The sequence below is a fragment of the Notamacropus eugenii genome, chromosome 2 (genome assembly GCF_028372415.1).
Source record: "Notamacropus eugenii isolate mMacEug1 chromosome 2, mMacEug1.pri_v2, whole genome shotgun sequence".
NCBI lineage: Eukaryota > Metazoa > Chordata > Mammalia > Diprotodontia > Macropodidae > Notamacropus > Notamacropus eugenii.
This window is the reverse complement of record NC_092873.1, coordinates 332503440-332529992: the sequence shown is the minus strand read 5'-3', so window position 1 is coordinate 332529992 and position 26553 is coordinate 332503440. Positions and strand designations below refer to the sequence as shown.

The following is a 26553-nucleotide window of genomic DNA, read 5'->3' as shown; positions in this document are numbered from 1 at the left end:
GGAGAGAGGAAGTGGAGACAGCTAGAATGTCAGCAATCTCAAGTGGAGTCACTGAAGATATCAGCTGCTCTGCTTTTGATGCACAGGATGATCCTTCAGATGTTTGGATAGCTGAAGTCCCCCATTGCTACTAACAACATATCTCATCCCTTGCCAGTTTTGTGATCTACTTCCCAAACTCCCCATCTATCTCCTCTGATCTCCAGGTGGTTTGTAGTATCCTCTAATGACAATATTGCTTCTATTTTTGCCTTGTTTATCTTTGTCCAAATGCTCTCCACCATATTTTCCCATCTTTGTTTCTTGGAATTCCTTACATAAGTCATCTTCTTAACATATAATACCATTCTATTTACCCCCCACCCATACTTTTGCCTTTTGTCTTCTTTTTGAGTAAGATACAACTTCCAGAGCTATATTCTTGTCATGGGTCCCATCTTATCAAGTTTTAGTGATACCCATGTTTTAAACTTCTTGCTAGTTCATTTTGCTTGTTACACAGATTTCATGCATATACATGCATACATGTATGTATTTAATTTTGCATTCAAGTTTTGCTAAATGGATTAATTGTCAAAGTGTCAGATCAGAGGATTTTAACCTTTTTTGTGCGTATCAAGAACTCTTCTGAGAATCTTGTGAAACTTATTCATCCCTTATAAGAGTAATGTTTTTAAATGCATAAAATAAAATATATAGAATTTCAAAGGAAACCAATTACATTAAAATGCAGTTATCAAAACTTAAAAAAAGTTCACAGATATCAAGTGAAGAATCCCTGGTCTAGATGATATAAAAATTGTGTTATATGCACCTCTAACAATGAGGGTTTTTATCCCCTCAGTTTGGTGGTAGTCAATTTATGAAAATTCAATGCTCAATTTGTTTCAATTCAACAAGTATTTATTAAATACTTACTATACGCCAGGCACTATGCTATGTTCTGGTACTTAGGCAAAATAGAAATGATCAAAATTACAATGTTACATGGAGGGAGAATTTGGTTTCTCTCTATTCTCAGTTGATATAGTCATAGGATATAATCACAGACTATGAGGTGTCAGTGTGTTAATAAGGTATGACTGTTAATGGAAACCACACACGTTGGTTATTGTGAGCAAGGCTTTTAGAGGTAGGTATCAACATGGAAGCCTATGATCCAAGGTAGTTACCACCTTTTGAGGATTCCTTGAGAATGAGTGCAAGCTGGGGAAGGATAGGAGTGGGTAGATGGAGATTAAAAAATAAATATATTCTATATTTATATTTATATGCTATAAACAAAAGAAAAATAAAGTCATTGTGGTGGTTCTGGTAACACTGAGAATTAGGAAAGTCCTCTTAGAAGAAGAAGCTTGAAGGAAGCTAGAGTTTAAAAGGATCAGAGGTGAGGACAGATAGCACTCCATGTATGAGGAATAACCTATGTGAAGGCTTGGAGATGGGAAACTGAATGCAATATATAGCTTAACAACTGCTTGTTGACTTAGCAGTTGAATCCTAGAGCATTGCTTGAGGTACATAGAGGTTGAGTGATGTCCAAAGTCTCAAAGCTAAATGTGCAAGGCATTGTGCTATATGCTGCTAAGTTATTGTCACAGGCAGATGTCACATCAGGAGTTCCCCCAAAAATAACATTCTTCACATATAAACGAAGGCAAGAAAACATGAATAGTTTCGGATGTTTCAATTAAAATGTAATAATTGAAATCTTTATCTCAATTAGGAATTTTAAAAATTGTCAAATTTCCATATCATGGACAATTTAACCAAAAGAGAGGGAGGTTCTTCAGGGTATTCTGAAAATGCTGGAATCAGTAAAGATCAGGCCTAGACCTCTTGGTAGTAGTTAACTAGAAGGCAGTCAATTTAATCCCTTGATGATAAATTGTCTTACAAAACAGGAAAAAACATATTTCCCTGATTACATCTCTTAGGAATATTTGTCCCTCCCACTCCGCCTCTTCTGTTTAGTGTACCCATTTATTCCTATGTTGGGTCTATGCCCTATAGAAGGAAATATGTCAGGAATCTTGCATGATCCATCTTGATATGATATTGCTCAGGTCAACTGTGTTCCCAATCCCCTTCTCTGTCTGTTATTTAGTCTTTCAATATCTAAGGATGAATTTATTCATGGTAGGCAATGTTTCTTTAACGAGTATCATAGTACTTATAACAGGGCCCTCTGTTGTATGAAGTGCCTGGCTCACTTTTAGATGATAATTCTCCTGTTTCTGGCTCAAAAATCTTAGGGAAACATCTCTGTAATGTGAAACTTTACCCTTATAATCAATCGGGCTATAACCTATCTGAAGCAGCTTTACTGGTTGGTTGGTTAGTTGTTGTCCTTCTTTCTTGAAGAGGACCAAAATGACATCACCATGATTAAGTGAAGTTTCAACGTGTATGACTGGCTGATCAGACCAAAATGTGCTCAGAATGCTCTACAAGTAACACAGAAAAAAAGGAACCTCTTTTTCTTCCTTCCCTCCTGTTTTAGCTTGCTGCAATGCCCATGTTCACCAAAACTTCAGATGAATGTCTTCAAGAGTCCTGATCTTATAAACCGAGAGCCTCTATCAAGGCTACTTGTCCACAAAATTTTCTACTACTCTATACTTCTTAAATGAATTTATTATCCCACTGTCCACAGAGGCTGTTCTAAACATTCTCATCTTTCCTCTAGCTGCCTGCAGAATGCTTCCCATGGTGCTCAGCTGAGGATCTTGTATCATAAGGAATCAAAAAAAGAGACAATTCAATGAAAGTTCCCCCCTTTCCTTTCATCTCACATACATGTCTTCCTTCACAATCTCCTCTTTCATTTATTTCCCATGAAGAGATGATCCTTCTCCATACAAGGCAAACAAATCCCTCTATAGGTACTCTTGATCCCATCTACTTCTGATTCTCCAGCAAACTGGTCTCACTATTCTCTCTACAATTTCTTCTATCTTTAATCTCACCCTATATACTAACTCCTGTGCTGCTTACAAATATGTCCATGTCTTTCTCCATCCTAAAATACAAAACCAAAAGAAAATCCTTTCTTGATCCTACCATTCCTGCTATTATTCTATATGATGTTTCTTCTCTCTTGGATAAATTCCTCGAGAAAGCATGTATTGCCTTCACTTCCTCTCCTCTTACTTTTCTAATCCTTCTGAAATCTAAGCTTTGATTTCATCATTCGTCTGAACTGCCAAATGAAAGGACTTCTTCTCAATACTCACCCTTCTTGACCTCTCTGCAGCAGCACTGTTGATCACCTTCACTGGGATTTTCTTTCCTCTCTAGGTTTTTAGGATGTTACTCTCTCCTGGTTCTCCTCCTATCTGTCTGTTTTTGTTTTTGTTTTTGTTTTACCTTTATTCTCCTTTGCTGATTCTTCATTCTTCTTTTGTCTATTCATAGTGGACCTTGTTTTGGGCACTCTTCCACCTTTCCCCCACGCTATACTATCTCTCTTGTAAATCTCATCAGGTCTAAGATGTTCAATAATTATCTTTATGCAGAAGATGCCTAGGTCTACATATGTAAATATAACCTCTCCTGACTTCCTGTCTTGCATCACCAACTACCTATTGCAAACATTGCAGACATTGCAAACTACATGTCCTATAGACATCTCATAATTTTATGTCTGTCCTCCCCCTCAATAAAACCCCTTTTTTTCTCACTCATATTCCCCTATTATCATTGAAGGTACAATGATCTTTCATCATTCCAGTTATTCCGTGCTTATAACTTCAGGTTCAACCTTAATTCCTCACTCTCACTCACTGCACTTTTCCAATCTGTTCCCAAATCTTAGTTTTAATTTCGTGAAATCTCTCATATGTGACACTTTCTCTCCACTCACATAACCACAGTCCTAGTTCAGACTCTCATTCCCTTTCAACCTCTCACTGGGGTTATTACAGTAGTAATTTAACTGGTCTTCCTGCCTCAAGTCTTTTCCCATTCTAATCTGTCTTCCATTCAACTACCAAGATGATTTTTCCAAAGCGTAGGCGTAACCAATATCACTTTTTTGATTAATGATCTCCTATTCCTTCTCAGATTTAATATAAATTATTCTGTTTGGCATATAACCCAAACTCCTTCCAACCTTTCCATGCTTCTTACACTTTACTCCCCTCCACATACTCTGTGATCTAGCAATACTGCTCTATTCAAGATTCCTCATAGTTGTTGCTCCTCCTTCTGTCTCCATGGCTTTTTATTAACTGTCCCCAGACGCTTGTAATACTTTGCTCCTTCACTTCTGACTCTTGGTTTCCCTATCTGCCTTCAAGATTCTGCTCATCTACTTTAAGAGGCCTTTTTCATTCCTCTCTCCTTCCCCTAGCACCTCACTGCTGCCTCTTCCTCTTAGATTACTTTCCATCTACTTTGTATATATCTCAACTGTAATTGTTTGCACATTTTCTCTCTCATTAGAATGCATATATATATATATATATATATATATATATATATATATATATATATACATATAGTGTGTGTGTGTGTGTGTGTGTGTGTATCTTCCGCACTTAGTGTAATACCTGGCACTTAGTAAGAGCTTAGTAAATACATATTGACAAACTGACTAATGTTTTTCATATGACTCTTCCATATTGAGCCCTGGTCTTGGCCTCTGACTGCTCCCCAGACTGTTCTCTCTGGTCTCTTTTTGATTTCTTTTTATCACTAATGTCTTGTCTTTTTGTTGATGGCTTGCCAACACCTAAATGATACTCCTCAGTAAAGCCTTGTTATGATGAGTCACTTAAGAGAAAAAGTTTTTGGCAGTCCCCTTCTTGAAAGATCTATCATGATTGAGCACACAGATCTCTACGGTTTGTATAGGTTTCACAATCTTATTCTTTTGTTCTTGTTACCCAGCTTTTCGGTGTCTGGGTTCTGATGGACGGTGACCCAACTCTCTGTGTCATCCATTTAGTTTTACTGGTTGGTTTTAAAGTCTGTGTCTATGCCCCGTTCCTTGTGGACTGGACACTCCAATTGTGTTCTAGCGCCTATAATCCATTCTCTCTATTGCTAAAAAAGACTGGCATATACTTCTATTTCCGGGTTCCTATAATTTCATCTCTATAAGCCTTGCTTTGATTTCTATTTCCTGCTTGATCATCTCCAGGAAAGGAACCTTTGCCTGCCTGATTCAACAATATTGCCTGTCTCCAACATACTAACTGAACACTTACAGAGGCACACAAACCATTTATTCCACCTGACTGGTTTTAATGCTCCAGGTTCCAAACCTAACTATTGCTCAGTTTAATTAAACATAACAATTTCTGCCCTGATGAAAGTTGCTTTCTTTTGGGGAATATAATATGTATGTAATAACATGAGTCAGGCACTGTGCTAAGTGCAGGGAATAGAAAGAAAGACAAAAGCCATCTTTGACCTCAAAAATCTCACCTTGTAATGGAAAAGACAATCTTTTGCTTTCCACAAGCACAAACCATAGGGTATCTGGTATAAATTGGAGGTAATTTCTGAAGGTTGGGGGGAGGAAGTAGAAGAGGACTGATCCTCACAGTAACCTTGAGATTCCTGTTTGATTCATTACTGTTTGATAACTGACGAAAGTGATGCAAGCAGAGGATACATGAGTTGCCCAGGGTCACAGAGCTGGTGTCTGAGGCTAGATTTGAATTCAGGTCCACCTGACTCCAGCACCACCTAGGTCCCTCATGGTGAATACTTTGCCCAAATGATCAGAGACAGGAGATGGAGAGTTGCGGTTGCAGAACAGCTGAAATGTGGAGTTCCTGGGGGAGGAATGAAGCAGAATGAAATAAGTTTGGAAAATTATGTGGGAGCCATACTTTAGAAGGCTTTAAATGTTAGGGTAAGGAGTTTATATTTTATCTTGTTGACAATGGAAAGTTTTTGAACAGAGAAGTGACTGGTATAATTTACATTTAGGAAAAATGATTTTAACAGTTAAACATGGATTAGAGGGGAGAGCAAAGGTCCAAATTTGTGGACCTTATATTCAGCCTGCCTATTGGAAACCAGCTTTTAAATAAAGATGGTCTATCCCAGTCTGAGCCTTGGTCATTGGATCCAGTTTAATAGTGTACTTTATAATATCTCTTTTCCTTGCAACTTGTACGATGATGATGATGAAGACAACAATGTATAGCTTTAAGTAGTAGTGCTTTACAGTTTTCAAAGTGCTTTAAAAATATTTCATTTTATCCTCATAATAACCCAGAGAGGTAATTGATATTATTATTGCCATTTTGCCTATGAGGAAACAGAGTCACATAGGAGTCTATTGACCTGCCCAGGTTCACGCTGCTATTAAGTGTCTGAGGCTGAATTAAAACTCCAAACTTCCTGACTCCACATTCAGTGTTCTATCCATTGTACTACTTAGATGCTAAAGTACTTGTGTATCACATAACCTTTTGATTCTCAGTGATCCCAACAGGCATTCCCCTTTCCTCTCCAGAACTATAACTTCCATCAACCTTATAAGGTTGCTGCCTAAAGTCCAAATTCCAGCTGAAAAAGTCATTGCTTATGCCTCAGTCCTGATTGGGTTATTGAAAGTAATTACATTGGATTAAAAGATTCTTAGAAAACAAATAGTTTTGTGGTGTTAGTTCTGCTACTGTGCAAATTTGATACTTTTACACTATGGGAATTGATGAGAGAAGTATGAATGTGCCTGAAAAATACAGGACACTTTAGATTTGTTGCTATTATCTCAAACATGTCATACTCTCAATTATTTTGTACAAAACTGAATTAGATTGGCATACCTATGTGAACAAAGTTGGTTCATAAGATTGGCTGATTGGATATTAAGTGTTCATTGCCTATGTACTCTTACCAGCCCTAGAAAATTAGAGTTTGAACCTCATATTGGGGTTCCACTGTTTAACTTGATTTAAAAAAGCATTTCACTGTAAAATAATTAGTTACAACATTGTACCATTTAACAATAGTCTAACATGGCTAATTTTTCTTACAAATATCAGGAAGAAAAATCATTGGGATGCCCAATCAAGAGTCAATGGATGCAATAATTCCAAAAAATTATTCTGAAATGGTGGGAATCATCTTCACAAATAATTTCTCCTATGAGTTGAAGTTTAATTGGGGATATAGGACACCTGTTATGAAGGAACATTTAGAACACTCAGGTAACTTTCTCATTAGAAAATCATACTGATCCTTTCTGTGTGACAACATGTTATGAATTACAGAAGAGGACATATGATAGAAATTATAATATTAATGTGGAAGTATAATATTTATTTCATTCATTATCTCAAATATTGTGTTTCTTGTCTAAGGCAAAATATATCTATGACAGTAAAATTCAGTGAGTAAGTGATTGTTGAAAGAGCACTTTTCTGTCCTAGCTTCTTTTGGTTTTTTAAACAACTATAAGTTTTTACATTTTTATTAGGAACTTAACAGTTATCAATAAATGAGTACCTTTCAATATGTAAAGAACAGAAAAGGGTTGAAATTGAAACTATGAATACTTATGCATAGTTTTTAAAGTGTATGTTTAATTTAATAGTAATGAAACTGACTTGCTCACCTGTCTCCTTCTGGATTCCATTTTGCTCTCTTCTGTGTATATTTCTAATTCTTTTTGCTCTTCTTTTCTTCTGTTTTGAGTCATTATCACTACCCATCATCTCTCCCCAACTCAAACAACCCATATACCCTTTTACTGATAAGCAATGTCTCTAATCAACAAATGAATTTCTATGCTACTTCTAGTGTTTGACTTTGAAACAATTCTTTTCTCTGTATAATTTTTGGATATATGTACTTTTGAAGCACAGTAAAAGGACTCACTCCCTGTAATGATTAGTTGTGTTTTTCTTCCTCTTAAAGCTCACTGTTTTGAGATGTTTGGGGAAGTCACATGTTCCCTTACAAGCTACTGGGAAAGAGGTTTTGTTGCTTTTCAAGCTGCCATAAATGCTGCCATCATAGAAGTAAGTGCACAGTGAAAACAGCCTAATGATTAATATGAATTAGTAATATCAGAAATGTCAATATTTTGGTATATAATAATAACTAGCTAACATTTATAGATCACCTACTTTGTGCCAGGCACTTTATAATTCTCATCTCACTTGATTCTTACAACAGCTCTGGGGGATATGTGCTATTATTATCCTCATTTTACCAGTGAGGTAAATGACTTGCTTGAGGTCACACAGCTAGTATGTGATGGAGGTCACTTTAGAACTCTGGTCTGCCTAACTGTACACCAGTACTCTGTGCACTATGGAGCCCTTAGCTGCCTAGCTACAGAGCAGAAGACTATGCTTGTAGAAAGTATTCTAGATTTAGGTCAGAGGTTTAGGATCAAAGAAACATAGATTTAGAGTTGGAAAACGCCTAGTTCATCTTTTTTCATTTTACAGATGAGGAAACTAAGCTAAGAGAGGTTAAATGAATTGCTGAAAGCAGTGAATAAAGAGTTAACATCTAAATCTCAAAAAAAAGTTACTTTGATGTACTTTTAAGTTCAATCTTCATTATTGGCATTTTCCTCCATGGCTTTCTTAAGTCTAAAACATCAACCGAGCAAAAACTTGAGCCCTGATTTTGTAGTGTTTGCCAGTTTCTGAGACATAGATGCTCACATTGAAAATGTGACAATCACTCTTGGATTGAGCTGGCTTTAGCTCACCAAGGTCATATAGATGGTAAATAGTTGAGGTGGGATATGACCCTAGGTCCTCCTTCTTCAGATATCTTTGAACTTACCATTGCACCATAGTGCCTCTCATTTCAGCTAGGTCATTTGTGCCTATGTGACCTTGGGCTGGGGTCTGTCAGATTTTTAAAAATAGTAATTTACTTTTCCAATTATATGTAAATATGATTTTTAGCATTCATTTTTGCAACATTTTGAATTCCAAATTTTTCTTCCTCTCTCCCTCCTCTCCCATCTTCCTAAAATGGTAAGCAATTTGATGTGTTTAGTCAGATCTTCACCTATAAGCCTATGATGTACATGAATGACTTGATAATTAAGGAATTTAGTATGTATGCGACTATTAAAAACAGAAAACATTAGGAGCTTATGCAGTTTCTTGATTTCTGCTACTCTACAATATAATGATTTTTTTGTGTTGACATTCTAGATTGCTACAAATCATTCGGTGATGGATATGCTCATGGCGGTATCTGGTATAAATATGAAGACGTTACCTTTTATTGCCCAAGGAGGATTTCTAAATGAGATCTTTATTTTTTTCTGCATAATTTCTTTTTCACCATTGATATATTTTGCATCACTCAATATTACAAGAGACAGAAAAAATGTTAAAGAGTGGATGACAATGATGGGTCTCCAAAGTTCAGCCTTCTGGTAAATTAATTACTTTGTCTATGAGGAGCACAAATGAATGAACTTGGCTCCAAAGCCAGAGTTCTTGTCTAATCACACAATACACATTTATTAAGAACTTATTGTATGTCAGGCTCTGTGCTAAGCACTGGAGAGGCAAAGAAAGGTCAAAGATGGTCTCTGCTCTCAAGGAGCTCACAGTCTAATGGAGGGACAACCTGAAAACTACTATATACAAACAGAGCTATGTACAGGGTTAATTGGAAATCATTAACAGAAGGAAGGCACTAGAGTTAAGGGGGAGTTGAGAAAGCCTTTCTACAGAAGGTAGGATTTTATGGGAACATAAAATGTTGTTATAATATTGTTATGTGTTATATTAAATTTTATGTTGTCATTACCATAATAGAATATCTTTAATTTAAACTTGCTCTATTTATTACTTCTTCATATGTTCCTATCTTTGGATTAGATGGCTCTCATAGATGTTTTTTGGGTTGGAGATAAGAAATGATAATAGAATTTTTCTTTTTCTTTGAGGTAAAAAATGAATGTAATGCTTATTCCATGGTTTCAGGAAATGTGGGGAAGGCAAGTCATTATTAAAGTGACAGACTAGGAAAATGAATGTAGCTTAGGCCATTGGAGACAAGGGCAGCTATGTTTCCCTTTCAATTGTCTCTCCTCCAGTGTCTCTTCATCTCCAGCAGTCTTGACCTGTGTTTTGCCACTGGACTTTGATGAATCTAGGGGAGAATGAGGCTGATAACTTTGCACAGCTCTGTCTCACTTAAATCCAATTCAATTGCAAGTCAAGACATCAACCTCCTGATGTCATTGGTCCACTTCCAGACTGAAGGCCGAAAAACAACAATCCAGTGCCTCCTCCTATAGCACAACAGCATAAGCTGGCAAAAGGCAGGCAGGAAACAAACATTTATTCAGCCCTTACTATGTGTGTTACCTGTTGGCCAGGCAGCAGGAACCCAAGGAATGATTGAAATCAACACCCAGGATCACCAGTTCAGAGCTGGAAGGGACTTCAGAAGTCATTGAGTTTACCTCCTTCATTTTGTAGATGAGGATTATGAGACCCAGAGAAGTTAAGAAACTTGCTCTGGGTCACACAGGGTCACACAGGGAGCAAAGTGGCAGCGCCTAGGATTTGAACCCAGGTTTTCTAATTCTAAATCCAGTGCTGTCTTCAATAGGTGATGATGTAAGGGGTAAGTGTCTAAGGTGGGCTCTGGATCTGGGTCTTCCTGGCTCTAAGTCCAGTGCTCTATCTGCACCTTCTTTCTACCTCTACCCCAATTCCTACAGTTTTACAGAGGAGAAAACTGAGACCTAAAGAGGTTAAATGACTTTGCCCAAGATCACACAGGAAGCAAATGTCAGAGGAAGAATTTGAATTCAGGCCTGATTCCAAAGCCAGTGTTCCTTTCATTGTTACCTCTAACAAGATAATGGCAGGACAGTATATATCACAATAATGAAACATTTTTCATAGGCAACATTTTTGGATCCAATTAAGCATATAGGGAAACTTCTGTATTCACTGGTTTACAATTCTACATTTCCTCTTATGGAAGTTTTTCTATCTCCCTAGGGTTTCCTTCAGGGAGGTTTAGAATCTATGAGTTTTTCTATTTATTTCCAGGAAAAAAATTAACTCTCTAGAGAGAAACTTCATTGATCTATGTCTGTGGGAAAGAGTCAGAAGCATAGTCTGACCTGGTCAAATCACAATGGGAATAATTCCCTGCTGACATCTGGCTCTGGGGTCTGTTAGTTCAAAGCATGCTCAAAGGACTATGTAAGACTTTTTTCTCCTCATGAGGGAAGATTATTTCCATAGAAAAGAAGTTGTTGGTATACAGGGAATTGCCAGCTCAGTGAAAAACTGCCTCTACTATAGCAGATCACTTTCCCTGTGATCCATAGTTAGAGTTGCCTGGGCTAGAGTGACTTCCTCAGGGTCACACAGTCATTATGCCTCAGAGGGGCCCCTGAATTCATGCCATTCTGGCTCTGTGTCCAACTTTCTATCCAGTAGAAAACACTGCTTCTCGGATCTTCTTGCATGCATGAGCAAGTATTCTGAAGTGGTGACCAATTTTTACTGCAAATTGAGAATGAGTTGTTATTGGAGTGGCATTGTGAAAAAAGCCATCATGATTCAATGGCACACACTGATGTTTCAAGGACCTAAGATAATTTGTCTAAAATGCTCTTCTGGTGTCATACTCTGCTACATGTAGTATGCACCACTTTGAGATATTTGAATAAGGATATGGGAAAACTATGAGAAGATCTGAGTACGGTGAAAAGAAAATTGGTTTTAGAGTCAAAATAACTCAAAGGACCTAGGCTTGCATTCCAAACCTGTCAGTTACTTGGGATTTTGATTAGCTGTAAGAAAAATTATTCCTACTGGTATGTGACCTCAGCCAGGTCTCTTCACCTTTCTGGAGCTTAGATTTCTTGACTATATCACATGAATTTCCTTATCAATTTGACTAGCTAATGAGAATAAACCAGAACAAATCAGAAATAGGTTTTATTATACTTAGAATGAAGCATGTCTCACCAGCAGTTGATGAGAAATGTGTCATTTACAATTTAGCAAGTAGTGTGTATGCATTATATAAAACATTACATAAAGCAGCATCTATACATTACATAAAACAAAAACAAAGAAAACAAAGACTGCTATTCACTAAAATGCCAGTGGCCATAGAAAGAAACACAGTATATTTGTTAAAAAAAACTTTTATCATTTGCTACAGGTTATCTTCTTAGGATAGCTAGTTATACTAAATCCAAGAGAACTGATTGTCAGGTCAGACAAGAGAGGAGGATGTCTCAGGACTCTACCTTTATCCATTAAGTCTTTTTGTACAAATATAGGAAGAAAATGAGACTCTGAAGGACATGATCTGCCCCATCTGATATTTCCACTTATCAGGGGTCATATACAGCAAAATGGTTAATACAGAATAAATGGAGTCAGTCATATTCTTCTAGAAATTCATTTTCAAGAAATGTAAAATGAGGGGATTGGATTAGGTCAGAGTTTCTAAATCTTTTTAGAGTCACGGACCCCTTTGGCAATCTGGCAAATCCTATGGATAATTTCTAAGACTAATTTTTTAAAATAGAAAATTAAAACATGGGACTTATGCAAGAAGCCATATATGCTGAAATTCAGTTATCTAAATATTTCTGAAATTAAGAATCCAGGATAAGAACTCCTGGATTAGATGATCTCTAATATCTCTTCCTGCTCTAAAGTGATGACCCTATATTTCTTTCCAGGTTTAAACTTCTATGATTCTGTGAAAAGCAAAATAGGACCTTTCAATATAGGTTATAAAAATTTGGATTGATGGTTGGCTTGAACAAAGAGAGCTCATGGGTTCTTTCATTGTCTCATATGAACAGCTTGTGAACAGTATTCATAGGAAGGTGATGTCTATATCCACAGAGGAATGAACAAAACAGGTTTAAATCAAAAGGCTAGAAATTCTGGCTAGCCGTAAGAATAAAAGGTTTCTACAACTAAGGGAAGTTGTGGAGTCACTCTGGTGATTTTCAAAGGAAAAATATTCATGTGTCCCTGAGAATAGGTGGAGTTATTTGATGGAAAGAAAAGGACTGTGGTGAAAGATCTATGGTTCTGTGTTTCATTGGCATATGGAATAACTCAATGTCTTTGCCTTAGGCTTTCCTGGAGTTTGCTGTATGCTGGCTACATCTTTATTATGGCCACATTTCTGGCACTTGTGACATCTACTCACCTTGTCGTCATGACTGGCTACTTTGTGTTATTCACTCTTTTTCTTCTATATGGCTTGTCTACGGTAAGTTGCTGAGCTACATACTACTTTCGCTACTTCAGAGTCAATTATTTGAGTGAATAATAACATCGACATAGGCTGTTAAAGGAGGCCTCTTTTTCTACTTGACATGGTTGTTACAAGGAAAATGATGAATCAGCTTCAGATCTGAGCTGCTTCAATTCTCTGGCCATTATTGTTTTTCACATTCTTTTAAAAATATGGTAATTGAAAAGGTATGTAGTCCATTTGGCAGAATATGACAATGAAAAATTATTTTAGACAAATTACCTGGAACTTTGCATCAATGTATTATATTAGATTGGCTTTAAAAAAAAAGCCACGCTGACTTCTTTTTTCTACGTTATAATTCTAATATGATGTGTACTATGCTTGTGGTTAAAAATGATTACCATTTTTGAATAAAAGGACTCAATAAACTCTTGCTTAGTAGATAGAGAGCTGGACTCAGCCAGAAACACTTCAAGAGAGAAAGATTCCATAGTTAAAACAACCTAATACATGTTTATAGCAACAGAGAGAGGCCCCTATATGTAAAGAGAGGGCCCAAGTGTAGTGAGATCTACCTGTGGCAGGTTATTGTGTGGCTCAAAGGGATGCAGAATAAATATCTCTCACCTTTTCTCTCCTACTCTTCTCCAAGAGAGACTTTAATTCTGGCCAGGAGGGGGAAATGGGAATTTGGCCACAACTCTGTTCTCAGAGAATGGGGGTATTGGGCTAGGATTATATCTTCTGCTACCTTAAATATTACTACTCTAGGGAATATGGCCAGGTTCCATCTAACCTCTGAGTGCTTTGTCATTTTGGGGGAAAAGAGGACTACAATTCTATATCCAAGGTTTTGCTTCTTTCCCACCAAATACTAGTTCCACAATGAACACACATAGTGAATAGTAAAGAAACATATGGATCCAAATTATAGTAAAACAGGAATCAGAGAAGGTATACGTATGAGAATATATACCAGAAAATACAAAATGAAGGAGCTCTCCCACTGGGAGCAAAATAACTCTGCTTAACCCAGAGAGAAGGTCCTGAACCTAACCCAAGGGGCAATTCCCCAAAGTCTTTAGAGTAGCAAGCTCGATATAGGGACATGATGGAGACTGCCTGCCCCCTTTTGCAGAGATGACTTCCTATGTTTTCCCAAAGTCCTTTTCATCAGCAGCTGAAATGAGGTGGCCCTCTTCCATCTCATCTCCTCTTTCAAAGCTGAGAACCAGAAGCACCTGAAGCAACTTGATGTGAAACTTGAAGAATCCCAACAGGGAACTGCCCCCAAACTGGAGCTGTCTTGCCAACCCTTTCCTGCTCCTGACTTAGGGCAAGGCATTCATCTCCACCAATAAAGAGAGAACACCATACCAATGGGCCTTGGGACAGGGGCTACATATTTACTTTTTAATACAAAGATCCTTATTACAGTGTACCAATCCATTGCTATCCAAACATCAAATTGCCAAATAAGGTTATTCTCTTTCAGATAGCTTTTGCTTTCCTCCTATGTGTATTGATAAAGAAACCTCTGCTAACTGGACTGATTGCCTTCCTCCTTACTGTGTTTTGGGGATGTTTGGGATTTGCTACATTGTACAAGCAACTTCCTGCCTCTTTGGAATGGATTTTATGCCTCCTAAGCCCCTTCGCCTTTAGTGCTGGAATGGTGCGGGTAAGTCTAATCTGAGCTATGAGATATCTTCATGCTAAAGGTTTTAGAACTTGAAAATTTTCATGCTTAACCTGTTAGCCATTAACATTTTCCAGTCAATGGTATTCTGACTTTGCTCCAGTAATGAGATCACTTAGGAGGGTTCATTATTCACACGAAGCGGGACTTAGCTGTATTTATTGCAGTAGCTCTCAGACTGCTTTCCTTGTGGTATGTATTCATTGCTTTAGAAATTGAGGCATGTGGAATGGTTAAATGGACAACATTAAGGGAGAGCCAAGAGACTTGCATATATTCAGTTTCTCTTTAATATAAAAAGTAATTTTCGTTACATCCTCTGGAAGTTCAAGGTCTGATGCTTTGAGGTTAGTGCATATGTGTAACAGGCAAGGGTGTGTGTGTGTGTGTGTGTGTGTGTGTGTGTGTATGGTACTAAACTTGCTATACTTTGCATTCTGACTAGATAAAATATACATTAAGCAAAATTATTTAAACCTTTGCTTTTATCTGAGATGATATAACATTCAAAATTTTATGGCCTATTTAGTAAAACTCATAGCACCTTTGTGTACTGTGGGACACCTTTTGAGAACCACTTGTTCTCAAAGAATACTGGTCTGCAATGTGTCTTGTATTTGCATACTTGATAGAAATGTTTTATAACAAAAAACAGAAACAGCCTTGTAGAGGAAGCCTATGCCTCTTTGTGTATTACGCAATGAGCATAGCCATTTCCATCAGGAACTCTGTTTTCCATATATATCCTAAATAGTCCAACCTGATGACAGGGGGCCAAGACTTCCCTAACAAGAGAACTGAAAAGGAAGAAATAAGCTTTTATTAGGTACCTACTATGGGCAAGCTAATTGTGCTAAGTGTTTTACAAATATTATCCCATTTGACCCTCCCAACAACTTTGGAGAGTGGATGCTATTATCATCCCCATTTTACACATGAGGCAACTGAGGCAGACAGAAGTGAAACATTTTTTCCCAGGGTCAAATTTGAACTTGTTTTCTTGACTCCAATACACTGTGCCACGTAGTTGCTTCATAGTTAGATGGGAAGTGCTAAAGCAGGGCCAAAAGATGCTCTAAGTAATTAATACAACCATCTCTGTCTTGTTTCCCTGGTCTCTGCTAGTCTAGACAGCTAGGCTACCACTTATCTGTCAATATTTAACCAGCTGAGAGAGGTGTGATATATTGTTTGGCCACCAGGTGCCCCAGATCCCTGTGAGTAGCCTACTCTCATCAGTCCCCTATCCCCCACTGCCATCCTCACCACGTCTATTCTTTTGTTCTTTCTTTTTTTGTTTTTTTAAATCAAATTAACTAAAGGTTTATCTATTTTATTGATTTTTTTTAAATAAAAGCAGCTCTATTAGCTTAATAGTTTTCTTAATTTCAATCTTATTAATCTCACCTTTGGTTTTCGGAATTTCTAATTTGGTATTTAATTGGGGATTTTTAATTTGTTCATTTTCTTGTTTTTTAAATTTCATGTCCAATTCATTGAGCTCCTCTTTGTCTATTTTATTCATGTAAGCATTTAGAGATAAATCTTCCCCTAGGAACCACTTTCTCTGCATCCTATAACTTTTGGTATGTTGCTTCATTATTTTTATTCTCTTGGATGAAGTTGTTGATTGTTTCTTTGATTTATTGTTTGACCAACTCATTATTTAGGATTAGATTATTTAGTTTCCAATTAATTTTTAGTCTCTCTTTCTGTGACCCTTTATTACATATAATTTTATTGCATCATGATCTGAAAAGGATGCATTTAATATTTATGCCTCTATGCATTGAACTGTGAGGTTTTTATGCCCTAGTACATGGTCAGTTTGTGTAGATGCCATGTACCACTGAGAAAAAAAGTATATTCCTTTCTAGCCCCATTCAATTTTCTCCTGACGTCTTCCATTAAATTTTTCTAAAATTCTATTAATCTCCTTAACTTCTTTTTTTGTTTATCTTGTGGTTAAATTTATCTAGTTCAGGGAGGGGTTTTCCACTAGAATAATTTTGCTATTTCTTTCTGTAACTCCCTTACGCTTCTACTCTTGCCCAGTGAAAGACTAATCTGGCTGTAGCTTAAATGTAAGTCTATTGGTTTGGTTTATAACATACTCCTCAAATAACACACACACACACACACACACACAGACACACACACACACACGAAAATAAAAGAAAAAAAAGTAAATCTCTTCCTAACACCTTGAAACCCCACCTCTACCTTCCTCAGTCATAGGATTTGACAGTTTTCTGTCAATGGCTCTGTGATTTTTTTAAATGCACAATCACGTATCAAAAGAAACACAAACACACAAAATGACAAAACTTCAAATAGTAGGAGGCAATGTTGTTTCAGCTTTGGTTAATTTTTTTCTTTCTCCCTTGTACTCCCAGCTGGTCTGGGGAGATTGGAAAGGAAATAGATGGTGAGAAGGTTAAAAAAAAAAGCAAAAACCCAGCAGGAGTTTACTCAGCAGTGTTCTGAGGCAACAGGGGACACGGGGAGAAAGAAACTCTGGCCTGGAACTCTGCTAGTTTTCGTGATGACAGCAGTACCATTGATAGTGCCCCAGGTAGCTCTCAGTTTGCTGTGCCCGGCATAGTGCATCTGCTCCAGATGTTGAACACCTCTGTGTCCTCAGATCCTCTATTTCTCTGCTTCCTCCAGTTTATAGCAAGTCCATGAATACCCTCACAAAGTGATCTCATTTCCGTTCCTGCTCTGCTTTCCCCCGTTTGCAATTCCTGGGATAATGCGCCCCTGTCCTGCTTGCCACATGGTAGGAAAAACACTGGACTCTAGTTGCATGCTTCTTCTTATTTGAAAAAAAACCAAAACAAAAATCTAAGCCCACAAAAAGTCTATGTGTGAGTCTCTCCAAAAGCAAAGGATATAGAAACCTGAAAATGTTTAGAACTGTATGCCCAACATACATTTCCTACCTTACTTCGGTCTCTGTGATCCCTTTACCGTAACCCTCCTGGGAGGTCTTAGAAAACTTGGCTATATTTTGAATTTCTAAGGGATGATGCTGTGTCATTTCTGAGAGGCTGTCACAGTGTGGACATAGACAAAGAATAAAGAAAAGCAGAGCCTTCGGTAGGGATAGTACGGAGTCCCTAGTAATGGAAATCTCCAGGATCAGACCATAGAATTAACTACACAAGTAGGCTATTGATAAAACTGTGAGGGGGTGAGAAGCCGAGCTGTTACGATGTTATACTGTTTCCCCCCTGAATAAAGGGAAACTACTTTTCCAAACTTTCCCCCAAAATGAGGAGACTGGGAGTGCAATCATTTGGGTAGTGTTTTTTTAGAGTGCTTCTAATGATTATTTCTTCCAGTTAAATGCTTTTCTAATTCTTATCCTCAATTCCCATGACTCTCCCAGTCAGCCTATAAGCTCCTTCCCTCTCTGCCCCTTTTCCTTTGAGCCTAGTGTTGGCCCCTTTAGGACAGTTATAACCTAAATTAACTCCTGCCTATAGGAACTGCCTGAGTACTTTTGAGAAAATTCAACCCTTGCTACTTTCCCTAAGATTACTTCCTGGCTGTGGCAGGCACACCTCAGACTGTGCTTTGGGATTTGGGGGCAATGCCCAGAGAGTAAGAAATCTGCCTCCTCCCTTTTTACATTTTGAATAGGTCAGAGTGAGTCAATCAAGGTAAGCAGGCACAGACTGTGGTCTGTTTTCCCGATATTTCATATCTTCTCTTTATTCCCACTCCCAACATGCCTATCTCCCAAGCTTCCATTTTACTGTTGAAGGCACCACTTTTTAGTCACACAAACTATATATAGTGTCACCACTATAGTCACCACTACAGCCTTGGGGTTTTCTTTGACCTTCACATTTGCAATTAGTTACTAAATCTTGATGTTTTTACCTGTACAACATTTCCTGAGTCCAACCTCTTTTCTCTACTCACAGAGACACCATCCTAGTTCAAGATCTCTTCAACTGCCACCTAGATTATTATAATAGCTTCCAAATTGGTCTATCTCCTTCAAGTCTGTCTCTACTTTAAACCACTATCCACAGAACTGCTAAAGTGATTTTCCTAAAGCTCAAGTTTGAACATGTCTCCTCTATACTCAATGAAATTCAATAACTCCCTACTGACTTTGGGATCAAATATTATTTCATTGTCACCTCGTCATTTCAAAATATCTATTTTGTGAATAAGTTTTAAAATGTATATTTGCAGTCTGGTAGTATGCATATATGTGATTTATTAAAAATAAACCCAACTAAATATATAAATGTTAGGTATGCACATTCAAAACTTTTTTTCCAGTGGGGTGTGTGAAGAAAAAAGTTTCCATACCAATGACATAGGAGTCCCTAGTTTCACAATGAAGTGGAGATTAAAATCATAATTGAAGTACACTTATTTATAAGATATTCCATGTTGCCCTCAGGAATTTGTGAGTACTACAGAGTGATGGAAAATGAGCTACACTAATAGATATAGTTAAGATGGTTCAAATTAAAATCCAATTGCATAATCAAAAACTAAACCTGATAAATGCACAAGAATGATGATTCTAACATTTGTAGCAAACACTAGAAAAGCCAGCAGTGGACTATCAGTAAAATTTTTTAAGTTTTTATTTTCTCCTATGTCATTCACTTCTTTTGGAACACTGACTCTCTGTGAATTAGGATTGATAACAATGAAAAGTTCATTTTAACTAATCAATGAAGTTGATTGCAAAATCAAATTGTAATGCCTGTTGTTGACAATTTTAATTCTGTTCTTCTCTTTCAATTATTTTGTTTATTTTCTTTTCAGATCATCCTCCTGGATTATGACTTAAGAGGTGTTACCTTTCCTGATCCTTCAGGAGACTCATATCTAATCCTAGCAACATTTTCCATATTGCTTTTTGATATTCTTTTCTATCTGGCATTGACGTTGTATTTTGACAAAATCTTGCCTAGTAAGTATGAATGTGGTTACAATTCAATTTAAATTAATTTCAAAGCTTTGCTTCCAAAGTATTTTCTGAAAATTTGGTGTTTCCACATATTAAGAAATGTTTTCTATTGCAATGGGATGTTATTATCATTGATGGAATGATTTCTTGACCTTGAGGACATTGCTAAATTTTTTCGATTATTCCAAATGTCTCCTTGAAACAAAGGTCCATCTTTTTAACATCAGTATTCTGCTGATAGTGTAATAAAAGCAAAGATAATGAATAATAAAAGCTAACATTCCCTGTGCTATAATTATCTCTTTATACTTATTATCTCATTTGATAACTCTAATAATTATTATATAATTAATAGTGATACAAATGATAAATAAATATAATATAATAAAATAAATATATAGTATAAATAGTAATTATTATAATTATTTCTTTGTAATTATCTCATTTGATACTCATAACTATCCTAGGAGGCAGATGCTATTGTTATCCCCATTTTACTGAGGCAAACAGAGATTAAGAAACTTGCCAAAGTTCACCTAGTTAGTAAAGTGTCTAAGGTCGTATTTGAACTCAGATCTTCCTAACCTCAGGTCTAGCTCCCTAGCCACTGTATCCCCTAGTGACTCAGTGTTTATATGGCTGAAAGTCATGGAGTGTTATAGTCTCTGAAGACTGAAAAATGAGCTACATTAGTCGTCTAGGTGGCACAGTGGAATAAGTGCCAAGCCTAAAGTTAGGAAGACTCATCTTCTTAAGTTCAAATCCAGCCTCAGAAACTTATCAGCTGTCTGACCTTTGGCAAGTCACTTAACCTTTTTAACCTCAGTTCTTCATCTGTAAAATGAGCTGGAGGAGAAAATGGCAAACCATTCCAGTATCTTTGCCATGATGCACAAGCAGTTATAAAGAGTCAGAGAAAACTGATAAGTGACTGAAATAATTCAGAGGGCAAAAAAGAGGCTCACAGTGGGTATAAACAGGCTGTGAGGCATTCTAAAACAATTACGTAGGGGGAGTAGTGTAAAAGATGTTACAAATAGTTATAGAAGCAAAAACTATGATGACTGATTTCATGGTAAGAATAAGTGAGGGATAACTGATGAACAACTGCGTCTTACACTAATTGTCTAGAGATATAGAAGAAATCCTTCAACATGTTGGGTAGACTCCTTATAGCAAAAATATGAGAAGACAGGAGTCATACAAGGGGATTAGGTTATATTAGTGCACTGAATACCCATATTGATGAGATCATGGATCAGTTTGAGGTAGGAGTCCAGGTTCTGTTGAGAGGCAAAGGACCAGAGAGGCTGTGTCATGGTTTAGAGCTGGATTGGGAAGTGACACAGTGCCCTGGTTCCAGAAAAGATAAGGTGAAAGCTCACCTTTCAGAACCTAGATTATTTAAGTATCCCTACCCTAGAAGTCCAACGTGGGGTTCAGTGAGGGAGAAGGGATTGTTTTAGCTCTGTACATATGGCTCAATTTGATTTAACTCAACAAGTAATTATTTAGGACCTAGTATGGGCTAAGTGCTGGAAATTAAAAAAAAAAACAAACCAAGATGAAAAGTAATCTCTCTACTTAAAAAAGTTTCATTCTCTAGGGCCAATGAAACACTCAGATAAAATTTATAAGGTAACATGTCCAGTCAATAAACATTTATTAAGAGTTTGCTACATATACTTGTGCTAAGCTCTGGGGATATAAAGAAATGCAGAAACAGTCCCTGTTCTCAAGGAGCTAACAGTGTATTGAGGGAGACAACATGCAAACAATTACATGCAAATAAGATTTATGTAGGATACTGTTGGGGACAATCTCAGAGGGAAGGTACTAGCATTAAGAACTGGGAAAGACTTCTTGAAGAAGGCAGAATTTTAGCTGAGACTTGAAGGAAGCCAGAGAAGCCAGGAGGTGAGTTGAGAAGAGAGAGAATTTCAGGCACAAGGGACAGACAATGAAAAGACATAATCAAAAGATGGAATGTCTTGTGGGAACAACAAAAAAGCCAGTGTCACTGTATCACAGAGTATGCAGAGCGCAATAAAGTGTAAGAAGACTGGAAAGGTAGGAAGGGGTAAGAAGGGTTTTCAGAACCAGAATATTCTATATTTAATTCTGGAGATAATAGGGAGCCTCTGGAATTAATGGGCAGAAGGAAGGGACAGTAACTTTCAGACGTCTGCTTTAGGAAGATTAATTTGGCAACTGAGTGGAAGAAGGAATAGAGAGAGGAGGGGACATGGAGAAAGGAGATCAACCAGCAGGCCATTGTAATAGTCCAGGTGTGAGGTGATGAAGGCGTGCACGGAGGTAATGACAATGGCAGAGGAGAGAAAGGGAATATATGAAAGAATTGATAGGACTTGGTAACTGACTGGGTATTAGAAGGACCTGAGAGAATGAGAAGAGACAATGAAGAGGGAGAGAGCACAAAAATCTAGGAGGATTAAGAAATGCTTCTTAAAGGAAGTGGAATCTAGATTGAAACTAGCCAGATCATCATGCACTTCCTGGCCCCTAACTGTGATTAAGGGACTCTGTCCTGGGCCCTCTTTTTTTCCTCATTAAACTATGAGCGATTTAGTAACCATCTTTATGTAAATGGCTCCCAAATCTATACATCCAGTTCTAATTGTCTCCTAAGCTCTATGTCCCAATTACTAACTGCTGTTAGATATCTCTGTCTGGATGTCTCATAGGTATTTTTTCAAACAACATATCCAAATTAATCACTTTCTTCTTTTTTAAGAATTAAAAATAATTTTATAGTATTTTATTTTTTCCCTGATTACACATGAAGACAATTTTAAACATTCATTTAAAAAAATTGTTTTCTCCCTTGCTCTCTCCTTCTCTCATCTCCTCCTCTCTAAGACAGTAAGCAATTTGATATTGGTTGTATATTTTCAATAATGTAAAATATATGTAAAAACATAGTCAAGTTGTGAAAGAAGAAATAGAAAGAGAAAAGCATGAAAAAATAAAGTGAAAAATAGTATGCTTTGATCTGCATTCAGACTCCATCAGTTCTTTCTTTGGATATAGATAGCATTTTCTCATTATAAGTCCTTTGGAATTGTCTTGGATCTTTAGCTTATGCCCTAAACTTATCCGTCCTCCAAAATTTCCAAATGCAATTAAAGTTCACTTTTCTTCTTGCCCGGACCGTTTTAAAAGCTCCTCAGTTGGTCTACCTTCATCCAGTCTCCCTCTTCACCAATCAATCCTCTACACAGTTGCCATATTAATATTCTTAAAGCAAAGGTCTGATCATATTACTCCCTTGCTGAAGAAGCTTCAGTGGCTCCCAATTGCCTTTCTCATTAACTAAGAACTCTCCTTTTTATTATTTCATTATTTGCATTTCATTATTTCATTGTTTACAACTGAATTCCTATCTTACAGAATGATTCAGATTACTGTTCATTAAACACCTTGCGATTTAGCCAAACTGTCTTACTTGTTATACTCAATTGATGATATTTCATCTATTACTTTGGTAGGGTCCACTCCCATGTATGGAATTCCATCTGTCCTCACTTCCACTTCTTGTAATCTCTAGCTCTTTTCAAGTTTCCATTTAAGAACTTTTTCCTTGGAGAAGCATTTTCTGATTTCCCATTTTTTTGTGCTCCCTTTCCCTGAATTGACTTTGTATGAGTCTTAGTATTTATCTGTGTTTATGCCCACTTTCCCCACCTCCAGTAGGATGTAAGTTCCCTTAAAGCAGGAATTGTTTCATTTTTATCTTTGCCAGTGTTTAGCATATAAGAGGAGCTTAATACATACTTGTTGAATTTATTTAATGATAATGGAGACCTGGTTATATTTATAAGCAGCAGAAACTGGGTCAGTAGATAAGGAAGATTGACTAGGAGAATGAGAAAGAGGATGTTGAAAGAAGCAAACTCTTGAACTTAGAGAGGAATGAGATCAAGTATGATTGACCTTGAAAGAGCCACAATTTTGTCAGAGATTTGTGTGAAGGAGCAATCAATGGGTGGTTCTGGTATGTGTCAAGCAGTTTTGAAAGTGCAGAACAAGGGAGAACAGGAAGTTAACATAGATGGTGTCTATTTTCCCCATAGAGTAGGAGGGAAGGAAGATCTTTCCTTGAGAGGAAGGAGACAAAAAGTAGTGAAAGAGACTTAAGAAGATTTGAAAAAGCCATCGTTATTTTAGTATTCCCTGCAATTAGAAAATAATAAGTAAGATGGCAATGCTGCACAATTGAGTTTACTTATAAACCCAAGACCCAAATGGATCTGCAATCTCATTGGTGTGATATTTTCAGTGGTGGCATAGATTGCAACCCTTCCATGCTGGACCATCTATGTGGTTTGTATCCATTCCTCCCATAAGTCTGCTGCTGGGAATACACCCAAAATGCTAGGAACATTTACTTTCTCTTGACATTGTGATGATACCAAAAATGTTGTCCATCAGCTATCCCCTCGTTCTCCCATGTTACAAGCTTACCTTTTCTTTTGTTTGTACATATTTTTGATGACAGCCTTCATTTCAATTCTCCTTCCTAATTCCTTGCTTCTAATGTATTGCAGACACATCATACTCACTATGTACCTCTCTGCTGCCCTTTAGGTGATACTCAGTTTCAATTCCTTAGAATGTTTCATGACTCACAATCATACAATAATATCTGTAAAATATTGGTATCTAAAATATATTCCTTTGTTTCAGGGAGAGGTTTGGGTTCATTGAAATAACTTTGCAATTTCCCAAAAACAATCCCTTAAAGCATATGTCTAAGATTATCTACATACATACATACCAGCACACATACATACATGCAACCTTACTGACAAGTTCTGTGGATTATCAATTGAACTACATGTCAGAGTTCAGAAAATAGTTTTCTTCATATGTGTACTCTAGCTTTTCACATGTCAATAGTTAGGGCAACTATCTTTTTTTATTAGTTTATTTATTTTTAGTTTTCAACATTCACTTCCTTAAATTTTAAAATTTCCCCCCCTCCTTTCCCCTTCCCTCTCCCCAAGATGGCATACAATCTGATATGGGCCATTATTTGTGTCTCTTTTTAGCTAAAAACTTTAAAAGGAACATAAATATGATTATGTTTTTACATTAGAGAGAAAATGTGATTCATTTATAGTTGCCTGATACTATAATGCCTCCATTAATAAATCTCCTGGAAATTTATAGTGAAATTGAACATATTTTAAAACAAAGGAACATTCTCCTCATAAATCATTGGAAAAAATGGTTTCCAGAAATTCAGCCCTATAGCTTAACTTCATGCTGATTTAAAAAAATGTATTTTGCCAAGTTAGTTAGGTGGCACCATGTATAGAGCACTGGACTCATAGTAAGGAAGACCTTACTTTAAATCTAGCCTCATGGTTGTGTGACACTGGGTGAGTCATTTAACCTCTGTTGGCCTCAGTTTCCTCATCTGTAAAAAAGGGGAAAATTATAACACCTACCCCCTAAAATTCCAGTGAAGGTGAAATGAGATAATATTTGTAAAATGCCTTGTAAACAAATGCTTGTTATTATAATTATTCCTGGAAACTTCCATTTAGATACTCTGCTTGCATCTTAAACTTAACTTGTCTAAATATGAAGCCTTCCTTTTACTTTAAAAATCCCTCCTCTCAATTTTATTTCTGTTCAGGGTACCATCATCCATCGAGTCGTCTGGGTTCAAAATCTTAAGAGTTATCTTTAATTCTTCCCTCTCTTTCACTTCACATGTTCAAATACTTGCTAACATCTGTGAGTCCTGCTTCAGTTAATATCTCTCCCCTATATTTCCTCTTTTCCACTTCCATTACAAGTTTAGGCTTTCATAATCCATCACTAGAACTACTTGAATATCTTCTAAATAATTTTCCATTCTCTTATCTTTCCCATTTCTAATACCTTCTTCACATTGAAGTAATTTGCCTAATGTATGATTCTGATTGCTCACAGCTCTTATCATTCTAACCACTACTACTTTTGAGTAGCCTTTAATAATTTTCCATTGTCTATAACTCCTTTTTCCTAGCACTAAAGATCTCACATATTCCCATCTTTTTCTAGCTTTTAGAGCTCAGTAGAGCAAGGGAAGAAGGCTAGGAATAAAGGGAAAGATTTCCTCTTTCTCAGCTCTACTGTAGGTCTGGACAAAACTTTTTCCACCAGCGTAGACTGGCTTGCATCACTGAAAGGCTAAATAGCTTGTCTGCTATAATCTTATATGTAGATCTTCTTTCTAAGTCTCATCTTCTTTCCATTATTCTATGCCAGTTCTAACACATTTATTATTTCATACATTTATTATAATTAATAATAATAGGCTGCCATTGCTAAAGTATTAATCTCCTAATGGCTAGCCTATTGATGATGAACATTCTATGTTAACAAGACAATACTATAAAGCCTTTCAGAATAGTTGGATCAACTAGAATTAATATTTGACTGTTCTGGCTTTTGAGAACACATCATAGATCAACTGAAGTATCAAATAATCCATCAATCAATTAATCAACAATAATTCACTAAATGACACTATATATGAGTCATTGTCTTAGGTAATAGGGAGAACAAAATAGTTCCTGCCCTCAAGGAGCTTATAATCTGTTAAGGGGTTCAGCTTGTGCATATAAATGTGAGTACAATCATCCCTTTAACATCATGAGGGTTAAGGTGTGTTGCCCCTGTGATCTAGAAA

At 36.8% G+C, this 26553-nt stretch overlaps 1 protein-coding gene across 3 annotated transcripts in view; it reads left to right on the top strand.

Moving 5' to 3' along the window:
* LOC140528062 (ATP-binding cassette sub-family A member 10-like) overlaps positions 1–26553 on the top strand; it is a 156365-nt gene that overhangs the window by 36809 nt on the left and 93003 nt on the right. For 2 of the 3 annotated variants that reach the window (XM_072645535.1, XM_072645537.1), the window contains 6 exons: positions 7008–7172; positions 7882–7985; positions 9147–9373; positions 13077–13215; positions 14699–14884; positions 19703–19850. In XM_072645535.1, coding sequence (XP_072501636.1) covers positions 7008–7172; positions 7882–7985; positions 9147–9373; positions 13077–13215; positions 14699–14884; positions 19703–19850 — 969 coding nt within the window. The remainder of the gene's footprint in view (positions 1–7007; positions 7173–7881; positions 7986–9146; positions 9374–13076; positions 13216–14698; positions 14885–19702; positions 19851–26553) is intronic. The other variant, XM_072645536.1, reaches the window with a different exon arrangement.